Below are 11,437 nucleotides of genomic sequence, written 5' to 3' on the forward strand. Positions count from 1 at the left end.
GTGGGTGGGTGCGTGGGTGGGTGGGTGTGTGGGTAGGTGGGTGGGTGGGTGTGTGTGTGGGTGGGTGGGTTGCATGGGTGCGTGGGTGGGTGTGTGGGTGGGTGCGTGGGTGGGTGCGTGGGTGCGTGGGTGGGTGGGTGCGTGGGTGGGTGCGTGGGTGGGTGGGTGTGTGCGTGGGTGGGTGGGTTGGTGTGTGGGTGGGTGGGTGCGTGGGTGGGTGCGTGGGTGGGTGGGTGCGTGTGTGGGTGGGTGGGTGGGTGTGTGGGTGGGTGCGTGGGTGGGTGTGTGGGTAGGTGGGTGGGTGGGTGTGTGGGTGGGTGGGTGTGAGGGTGGGTGCGTGGGTGGGTGTGTGGGTGGGTGGGTGCGTGTGTGGGTGGGTGTGTGGGTGGGTGGGTGGGTGTGTGGGTGCGTGGGTGGGTGGGTGTGTGGGTAGGTGGGTGGGTGGGTGTGTGTGTGGGTGGGTTGCATGGGTGCGTGGGTGGGTGTGTGGGTGGGTGCGTGGGTGGGTGGGTGGGTGTGTGCGTGGGTGGGTGGGTTGGTGTGTGGGTGGGTGGGTGGGTGCGTGGGTGGGTGTGTGGGTGCGTGGGTGGGTGCGTGGGTGGGTGCGTGGGTGGGTGCGTGGGTGGGTGCACGTGTGTGTGTGCCTGTGGGTGTGCGGGTGGGTTGGGGAGAGGTAGTGTAGTGGTTAGCGCGATGTTCTATGAACCTGGCGACCCGGGTTCGATTCCCGCTCACGGCCAACACCGGTGACGATTATCTGAACCGGTCCTGGGCCTCCCCTAGGTCGACTCAGCCTGAAATGAGTACCTGGTGCGGTGTGTAAACATCGCCACTGGAGAGACAAAGGCGGACGGGCGTGGTGCTGGCCACCCACCCCCTCGTGTACCATTCCGGCCTTCATAGGTGCTCGCTAACAGTACTTGCCCCTACAGTCTGTTAAGGTTACACGGGGGATCTTTGTCTTTGTGCGTGTGTGGGTGGGTGTGTGGGTGGGTGTGTGGGTGTGTGCGTGCGTGGGTGTGTGGGTGGCCACGGGGGGAGGGGGGGTACGAGGAGAGGGGTACGAGCGGAGGTGTATGTGGCACGCGTACACAGAATGAATGAATGGAGAATGAATGAATGGAGAATGAATGGAGAATTAATTAATGAATGGGGAATGAATGATGTACGTACGTTGAACGTATTTTGCACCGTACGTAGCCAACCGTGCTCATGGAATGCACGGGGAATGAAGAGGAATGAAGAGGAAGGAGGAACGAATGAGGATTGACTTGTCACGTGGCGTTGTGCAGCAGAGCTCGCTGGGTGGAGCGAGGAGGAGGAGGCGGGGGGCGGAGGGGGAGGAGCCTGAGGGGGGCGGGGCCAGGAAGACGGCGCTCGTGATTGGCGGAGGGAAAAAACCCTCGGCGACTTTCGTGAGTAGCGTCATCATCACCATCATCATCATCAACCATCATCATCGTCACCATCATCATCAACGATCATCATCATCACCATCATCATCAACCATCATCACCATCATCATCCTCACCATCATCACCGCCATCATCATCGTCATCATCACCATCACCACCACCATCATCACCATCATCACCACCATCATCAACAACATCATCATCACCATCATCAACAACATCATCAACAACATCATCATCATCACCATCATCAACAACATCATCATCATCAACCACAACCATCATCATCACCATCATCATCATCAACAACATCATAATCACCATCATCACCATCATCATCATCAACCATCATCACCACCACCATCATCATCATCACCACCATCATCGTCATCACCACCATCATCATCATCAACCATCACCATCATCATCACCATCATCATCATCACCGTCATCATCATCATCATCGTCACCATAATCACCATCATCATCACCATCATCATCGTCGTCATCATCATCATCGTCATCACCACCATCATCACCACCATCATCATCATCAACCATCATCATCATCATCAACCATCATCACCACCATCATCATCACCATCATCAACAACATCATCATCACCATCATCAACAACATCATCAACAACATCATCATCACCATCATCAACAACATCATCATCATCATCAACCACAACCATCATCATCACCATCATCATCATCACCACCATCATCATCATTACCATCATCATCACCACCATCATCATCATTATCATCATCATTAACAACATCATCATCACTATCATCATCAACATCATCATCATCATCAACCACAACCATCATCATCATCACCATCATCATCACCACCATCATCATCATTACCATCATCATCACCACCATCATCATCATTATCATCATCATCAACAACATCATCATCACTATCATCATCAACATCATCATCATCATCAACCACAACCATCATCATCATCACCATCATCATCACCACCATCATCATCATTACCATCATCATCACCACCATCATCATCATTATCATCATCATCAACAACATCATCATCACTATCATCAACATCATCATCATCATCAACCACAACCATCATCATCACCACCATCATCATCATCACCATCATCAACCACAACCATCATTGGTGGAGGGGGTGGGGGGAGATAGAGAAAAGAGCTTCTAATGGTCCGCAGTAGTTCGGCGCGTGTTGTGCATCCCTCGCCATCGTCATCGTGGTGGTGGTGGTGGCGATCGTCATCCTGGTGGTGGTGGTGATCGTCATCGTGGTTGATGGTGGCGGTTGTGTGCGTGGTTGATGGTGGTGGTTGTCCGCGTGGTTGATGGTGGTGGTTGTCCACGTGGTTGATGGTGGTGGTTGTGTGCGTGGTTGATGGTGGTGGTTGTGTGTGCGTGTCGCCGCAGGACTGCGCGTCGTCGCGCTGCGTGAATCTGCTCTGTCCGCTCGACGGGCTCACGGGCGCCGGCACGGTGACGCTGCGCACACGCGTCTGGAACAGCACCTTCCTGGAGGTGAGGTGCCTGCAGCACCACCACCACCACCACCAGCACCACCACCAGCACAACCAACACCACCACCACCACCACCACCGCCAGCACCGCCACCACCACCACCAACACCATCACCGCCAGCACCACCAACACCATGGCCACCATCACCACCACCGCCAGCACAACCAACACCACCAGCACCACCAACACCGCCACCACCGCCACCACCACCCGCACCACCAAAGCAAGTAATAGCCTGAACAGACTGTGTGTGAGTGTGTGAGTGAGTGGGTGAGTGTGTGAGTGAGTGAGTGGGTGAGTGTGTGAGTGAGTGAGTATGTAAGTGAGTGAGTGTGTGAGTGAGTGAGTGAGTGTGTGAGTGAGTGTGTGAGTGTGTGAGTATGTGAGTGAGTGTGTTTGTGTGAGTGAGTGAGTGCGTGAGTGCGTGAGTGTGTGAGTGAGTGAATGTGTGAGTGAGTGAGTATGTGAGTGAGTGAGTGAGTGTGTGAGTGAGTGTGTGAGTGTGTGAGTGAGTGTGTGAGTGTGTGAGTGAGTGAGTGTGTGAGTGAGTGTGTGAGTGAGTGAGTGTGTGTGTGAGTGAGTGTGTGAGTGAGTGAGTGTGTGAGTGAGTGTGTGAGTGAGTGGTTGTGTGAGTGAGTGAGTGAATGAGTGTGTGAGTGAGTGGGCGAGTGAGTGTGTGTGTGAGTGAGTGCGCGAGTGAGTGAGTGTATGAGTGAGTGAGTGTGTGAGTGTGTGAGTGAGTGTGTGTGTGTGAGTGAGTGAGTGAGTGTATGAGTGTATGAGTGTGTGAGTGTGTGAGTGTGTGAGTGAGTGAGTGTGTGAGTGAGTGAGTGCTTGCCTGCGTGCTAACGTTGTCTCCCTCCCGCCGTTCCGCAGGATTACATCAAATACGAAAACATGGAGTTGTACGTCACAGCCAACATCATCTTCAGAGCCAAGAACCCAAACGTGAAGATGCCGAACGTGACCCCAATCAGGGTGAGCAAGGGGGGGTTCCGTGTCTGATCCTAACGGGGTGGGGGCAGGGGGGCGGGGGGGGGGGGGGTGGAGCGGTGGCGCAGCGGTTAGCGCACTGCGTTACGACGTTTCGCCAGTAATTACAACCAGCATCATCAGGCGGTCAGACAGATTTGCTCTCCCAACACAGCGGTGGTGCTGTACTGGTAACGAATTGGCATGCTCTGTTTACGTGACAAACCTTACTGGCTGGCCGTGTCGGGTGGCGGCGGGTTTAACGACACGTCTATATATTTACGTGATCTAACCCAAAAAAAAACTCTGTATTATGGATAATGTTGACTCTAGATTTGAAGCTTTCGTGACTGCAAGGATTCATATTCTTAGGTTTTTTCGGTAAAGTCACGTAGGTAAGCGTGACTTTACCGAAAAAACCTAAGGATAATGGTGACGTTGACGGCGGTGATGATGGTGATGTTGGTGGTGATCATGATGACGTTGGTGATGATGGTGGTGGTGATGGTGGTGATGTTGGTGGTGATCGTGATGACGTTGGTGATTATGGTGGTGATGATGGTGCTACTCACGAAAGTCGCTGAGAGTTTTTGTCCCTCCCCCGATGACGATGTTGGCGATGATGATGTTGTTGGTGACGTCGGTAAGGGAAGTTCGTGGTGATGGCGGTGGTGAAGTTGGCGACGCCGACGGCGGTGATATTAAAAAAAATAAAAAATGTGTTTAAAGAGTCTTCTTGGTTCTTTCGGTAAAGTCACGTAGAAGGGAAGTAATAAAATAATAAAAATTAAACATAATAAAATAATTCTCACGACGTTTCGGCCACAACGCAAGCAGCCGTCCTCAGGTGAAAACCAGGTCTGTCGAGGCGACAGCGTCATTCAGACGCTGTCGCCTCGACAGACCTGGTTTTTATTATGTTTTATTTTTATTATTTTATTACTTCCCTTCTACGTGACTTTACCGAAAGAACCAACAAAATGAATCCCTGCAGTCACGAAAGCTTTAAATCGAATTCTAGATTTGAAGCTTTCGTGACTGCAAGGATTCATACTCTTAGTTCTTTCGGTAAAGTCACAAAAAATGAAATTTAAATTAATTAAAATAAAACAATAAAAATCACGACGTTTCGGAGGCAACACAAGCTTCCGTCTTCAGGTGAAACCGTCACAGCAAAATATCTGTACCTTATATAGTGGTTAAGGGGGAGGAGCCAGGAAGGGCAGCGGGGGAAGAGGAGTTGTGAAGTGGTCAATTACTGCTTTTGTTATACTGCTGGGTGGGTAAATGAATTAGATACGATTAAGCCGCTCTTTGTTATGCTGTTTGTGCGCAAGTCACTGTGGGATGAATGGACTCGTGGTCAGGGACGTGTTGCGCAAGTCACTGTGGATGTACATGATAGAAAAGGAGCGGAAATGCCCAAATCCAAGTTTAAAGAGTCGTTAACAGTTCCGTCTCCGCGCAGGTGCGTCTCACGCTCGACCCCGACGGCACGGTGACCCCGTCGGCGCCTATCCCCTGGTGGGTTATCGCCCTGTCGGTCGCCGCCGGTGTCTTCGTGCTTCTGCTGCTCGTCGTGTTGCTGTGGAAGGTGAGGCACCCGGCACCACGGCGGCTAAGAGATGTTAACTACCTCGCCTGGTATGCAGGGGAGCTAAAGCCCCAGTGGATTCCCAATAATAAGAAGGAAGAAATGGAATGTCGTTTGGGTCTTTCGGCAAAGTCACGTAGATAGTCTCGATTTGAAGTTTTCGTGACTGCGCGGATCCGTACTCTTTGGTTCTTTGGGTAAAGTCGCGTAGGTATAAAATTTGAATAAATTAAATGACGACGTTTCGGGCGAAACACAAGCGTCCGTCATCAGGTGGGACAACCACAGCGAGAAACAATTGCTGAAGTGGGCAAAAGGGGCTGCTGCGACAAGATGCTGTATAGGTAAGAGAAGGGGGGGAGGAGCCAGGGAGGTGAGACAGGGAGGGTGGAGGTGTGGGGTAGGGGGAGTGGAGGCTACAATTAAGACTCAAGCACGGCAGAAAATGCCGGGGCGGGGAGTGGGAGGGTTTGGTAGCCAGGGAGTAGATACAGGGAGGGTGGGGAGTTCAAATTGATAGGTTCAAAGAAAATAACAAAGAAATGACAAAAAACGACGACGTTTCGATCGCAACACAAGCGGCCGTCATCAGGAAGATCATCAGGAAGACGACGAACGCTTGTGATGCGATCGAAACGTCGTCGTTTTTTGTTATTTTTTGTTATTTTCTTTGAACCTGTCTACGCAACTTCGCCGAATGACCCAAAGAGTATGAATCCCTGCAGTCACGAAAGCTTAAAGTCAAGATTGAATGAAATGGAGCCTGCGGTCTTGTTAAGTGGCGGCGAGGACACGGGCGAGCGACCCGCAGGTTCACTGCCTCGACCACGAGATCCACTCAAGGGGGAAATCGATCGATTAGTGGGTGCCGCGGTGGAGAGATGTTAACTACCTCGCCTGGTGTACAGGAGGTCGTGGGTTCGATCCCGACCCTGACGCCTGCTGCTGCTGCTGTATATTTGGAGTTTGCGTGTCTCTCATCGTCATCACGGTGGCTAGATGTTAACTACCTCGCCTGGTATACAGGAGGTCGTAGGTTCGATCCCGACCCTGCTGCTGTATATTTGGAGTTTGCGTGTCTCTCTCTCATCATCATCACGGTGGCTAGGAGATGTTAACTACCTCGCCTGGTATGCAGGAGGTCGTGGGTTCGATCCCGACCCTGACGCCTGGTTCGCGTGTCTCTCTCTCTCTCTCCCCGTGGTCGCATTGATTTTTCTCCGGGTACTCCGCTTTTCTCCCTCCACATTTCGAATCGACGTCGCGCGTTTCAGAGTATCTGGCCGCTTGTAAATCTCCACGTGATGATGATGGTGATGAGCCACTTCGTTGAGCCACTGTCATTTGTGATATCCAAGTCGCTTCTGAGAAAGAGCTACACAGCTCGGCGGGGCCTTACCTGGTAAAAATAAATTTCGATGTAAAGCTTTCGTGACTGCAGGGATTCATCTTCTTGGTTCTTTCGGTAAAGTCACGTAGAAGGGAAGTAATAAAATAATAAAAATAATAAATATTATTTTATTACTTCCCTTCTACGTGACTTTACCGAAAGAACCAAGAAGATGGTAAAATAAAGTTTAGTCCGTGAGTCTTCTTCCGAGTCAGGAGCGGTTCGATCGCTCGATTGAGTGCAGAGGCATCGGCCGATCAACGTCCTCATCGAGCTTACGATCCTGACTTAGAAATTACGAGTCTATCCGTAGGAAAAACCGCCGCTGACTTCCCCACAAAGTGGTACGAAATTTATAGGCCCTTGAGGTATGATGGGCTGAGCCAACCTCCCCCCGACCAGGATTTGAACTCGCGCCGTTTCCGATTGCGAGCAGCACCCAGGTGGTAGGTGTGGCCAGAACGATGCCCGGCCGCCTTTGTCTCCCCAGTGCTGATATTTACACACCGCACCAGGTACTCGTTTGAGGCCGGGTCCACCTAGAGGAGGCCTTGGATCGGTTCAAATCTTCGCCACTCACCACTGCACCACCGCTCCTTATGTACACACAAAATACAAAGACAAAGATCTCCCGTATAGCCTCAACAGACTGTCGGAGCAAGTGCTGTTAGCGAGCACCTATGAAGGCCAGAACGGTACACGAGGGGGTGGGTGGCCAGCACCACGCCCGACCGCCTTTGTCTCCCCAGTGGCGATGTTTACACACCGCACCAGGTACTCATTTGAGGCTGAGTCGACCTAGGGGAGGCCCAGGACCGGTTCAGATAATCGTCACTGGTGTTGGCCGTGAGCGGAATCGAACCCGGGTCGCCGGGTTCGTAGCGCAGCGTAGCGCTAACCGCTACACCACCGCTCCCCACAACACACGCACACACACATACGCGTACACACACACAGGTAAAGATGCTGCAGTATGTATAGAGTCAATGCACTCGGCGAGAACGAAACACATTGTTTACCGAGAGTACATCAGCGGCGTTCATTAATGTTGCGTGCGACTGCACGTTGCTGTGTTTGACGGCGGTGTCCGACACGTGGTGGGGTGCATTTGTCTGTGAGCGCGTCTGTACGTACGCCATTACCATTATTGTTTCATTCATTTTAATTTGTGTTTTTTTTGTTCGTTTCTGTATTTGTACGCGTGCGTGAATCCCATCGCCACCCCCTCGCTGCCATTCACTAACACCCATCGCCTCCTAACACACGCGCGCGCGCGCTCGCACACACACACACACACATTCACTCAAACGCACACACACATTCACTCGATTCACTCGCACACACACATTCACTCGTGCACACACATTCACTCGCGCACACACACATTCACTCAAATGCACACAAACATTCACACACACATTCACTCGCGCACACACACACACATTCACTCGATTCACACACACACACATTCACTCGCACACACACATTCACTCGATTCACTCGCACACACACATTCACTCGCGCACACATTCACACACACATCTTCACTCGCACACACACATTCACTCGCGCGCACACACATTCACACACCCACATTCAATCGCACACACATCTTCATTCACTCGCATACACACGCACACACACACGTTTGCTCTCACACGCGCGCACGCACGTGCACACACATAAATAACGCACACACACACACGCATTCGTCGGTTCTCACGCACGCACCCACACACGCACGTACACACGCACGCATACCTGCACGCACACCCCAACACATTCACAAATACATAAACGCGCGCACGCGCACGCACGCAGTGTGGATTCTTCAAGCGGACGAGCAAGGAGATGCGCTATGAGGCCAAGCTGCACAAGGCAAAGATCGGCGCGCAGCCCTCAGAGACCAACAGGCTCACGGCGGAGGAGGACATTTAGCCCCCCCACCCTGGCCCCCCTCACTCCCTCCCCCCCAACATCTCGGTAACTGCGCATCATCCTGCATTTCATTTCCCCGTTCGTTTGCCTTTCATTTCGTTTTGTTTGACCTTTTTTTGCTCCACGTCTTGCCCGTTCATTTGTTGTCCGTCGGCCCGTGCGTGAGCGAGAGAGCGAGTGAGAGAGAGAGCGAGCGAGTGAGCGAGCGAGCGAGTGAGAGAGCGAGCGAGTGAGAGAGATAGCGAGCGAGTGAGAGAGCGAGCGAGTGAGAGAGCGAGCGAGTGAGAGAGCGAGCGAGTGAGAGAGCGAGCGAGTGAGAGAGCGAGCGAGTGAGCGAGCGAGCGAGTGAGAGAGCGAGCGAGTGAGAGAGATAGCGAGCGAGTGAGAGAGCGAGCGAGTGAGAGAGCGAGCGAGTGAGAGAGCGAGCGAGTGAGAGAGCGAGCGAGAGCGAGTGAACGAGAAGGAGATAGGAGGTGGCGACTCGATTGCATTGCGCGGGGGAGATGCACGCGTCATTCGGAGCGTTCGTGGATGCGTGAGAGGGGAGAGGCAAGAGAGTGCGTGGAGGGGAGTAGAGTGAGATGAGAGGGGAGAGGTAGGAGAGTGCATGGAGGTGGAGTGAGATGAGAGGGGAGAGGCAGGAGAGTGCGTGGAGGGGAGTGGAGTGAGATGAGAGGGGAGAGGTAGGAGAGTGCATGGAGGTGGAGTGAGATGAGAGTGGAGAGGTAGGTGAGTGCGTGGAGGGGAGTAGAGTGAGATGAGAGTGGAGAGGTAGGTGAGTGCGTGGAGGGGAGTAGAGTGAGATGAGAGTGGAGAGGTAGGAGAGTGCGTGGTGGGGGTAGAGTGAGATGAGAGGCGACTAGGCATCGGTGGAGGGATTGGAGGATTAGGTTACGTGGTCTCGTTTACGAAATCGACCTCCCGCTCGATTGCGAGTGGATGTCTCACGAGACCACACATCGCCTCTCACCGCAAGCAAGAGGTCACCGCGGCCAATGCTGTCGATCGCACCGCACCCATCCACCGCATGCCATCCATCACAGTCATCCCTGCCATCTCAGGTGAACTCTTACAGCCTCGCCGCCACGAAGATCCAAATTTAAGACGTCCGTTTCCTGCGCAGGTAGTGGTACATCATCATCGTCATCATCGTCATCGCCACCAGCATCTGGCGTTTGGTCTTCTCTTCCCCGATGGTGGTCGACCTTTGGGTGTCACCTCCAATGCCCGTTTCGATCAGCCCTGAGGGCATACTCGCACACTCGCGGTAGCGCAGAGCCCCAGGGGCATCCACGCACACTCGCGACAATGCAAAGCCCTCGGGGCATCCACGCACACTTGCGGTTGCGGGGTCCAAAGGCACGAACTGCTGGATGAGCTCACGTGAAGCCAACCGCGGATATGCTGCAGAGTAACGGTCCTAAAGGAAATACATTTTACACTTTTTGTTTTGTTTTACCAGGGTATAAGGCCCGCTGAGCTGTATAGATATTTTTCAGAATATGTGTTGAACGTCTTTCCCACCGTACGTAGCCAACACAAGGACAACAAACTAAGCACAAAAAGTAGTTCTAAAGAAATAAGTTTTCACTGTAGATGATTTAAAAGGGCATAGCTACCAGTGGCTTCCTAATATCGGAAGAATGTTCCAGACGGCCGCAGAAGCGCATCTCAAAGCGCGCGACGCAGTGCCCGTCTTGTTTCGAAATTATATCTCAATGAAGTGGCTTATCACGTGGAAATTTATAGCAGCCAGACAATTTTAAACGCGTGATGTCGATTCCGAATGAAGAGGGAAAAACGGGAGGATCCGGAGAAAAATCCACGCGACCACGGGGAGGGAGAGAGAGAGAAAGACACGCAAACTCAAAAATATACAACAGGCATCAGGGGTCAGGATCGAACCCACGACCTCCTGTATACCAGGCGAGGGAGTTAACATCTCTCCCCTCGTGGTCTAGGAGGGGGGTGGCGGTGATTCTGCAGGTCGCTCGCCCGTGTCCTCACCGCCACTTAGCAGACCGCACGCTCAAATTATTTTATTGTTATTTGGAAGCCACTGGAGCGATGCACTTTTAAATCTCGATTGAAGGCTCATTTCTATAGAACTGCTTTTTGTGTTTAGTTTGTTGTCCTTCCCCAAGCACATCCGATCACTGGCGGAGCCAGTGGGGGGGTGGGGTGGGGTGGCACGTGCCCCCCCAATGATCCGATCGAAATCCATAATTTCGATCGGATCATTGGGGTTTATTAGTAATAAATCGGCATTTTGCGACCCCAACTGCCACTGTGTAGCGTATTATTATGTGGCCAGGGACTCTATGAGATGATAGGACAATAGTCTGAGTCCACAGTTGCCAAAAAGTAACGGCAAAGCGGTTATAAGTGACTCACAGAATTGTGCGCAGTTGCGTACACAGCACACGACTTCCCTGAAGGCATCAACAGCTCCAGCGAGCGCGATGCCGATCACACACGATTCGAATTAGACCCTCGATCGATGGCTGCGCCATCGCCACACACGCGTCGAATGAAAAGCAAGGGACAAGTCCTTATTTACTAACAACTCCTTACTT

General features: G+C 52.4%; 1 protein-coding gene and 1 long non-coding RNA gene across 2 annotated transcripts in view; one reads left to right on the top strand and one right to left on the bottom strand.

The window, feature by feature from the left end:
* LOC144736716 (uncharacterized) overlaps positions 1 to 11,437 on the bottom strand; it is a 501,200-nt gene that overhangs the window by 401,561 nt on the left and 88,202 nt on the right. The gene's annotated exons all lie outside the window — the stretch shown is intronic.
* LOC144736643 (integrin alpha-7-like) overlaps positions 1 to 11,437 on the top strand; it is a 68,135-nt gene that overhangs the window by 51,556 nt on the left and 5,142 nt on the right. Inside the window, exons 7-10 of the mRNA XM_078619213.1 lie at positions 1,344 to 1,415; positions 2,860 to 2,967; positions 3,844 to 3,945; positions 5,408 to 5,533. Coding sequence (XP_078475339.1) covers positions 1,344 to 1,415; positions 2,860 to 2,967; positions 3,844 to 3,945; positions 5,408 to 5,533 — 408 coding nt within the window. The remainder of the gene's footprint in view (positions 1 to 1,343; positions 1,416 to 2,859; positions 2,968 to 3,843; positions 3,946 to 5,407; positions 5,534 to 11,437) is intronic.

The sequence above is a fragment of the Lampetra planeri genome, chromosome 62 (assembly GCF_965212315.1).
Source record: "Lampetra planeri chromosome 62, kcLamPlan1.2.h2, whole genome shotgun sequence".
Taxonomy (NCBI): domain Eukaryota; kingdom Metazoa; phylum Chordata; class Hyperoartia; order Petromyzontiformes; family Petromyzontidae; genus Lampetra; species Lampetra planeri.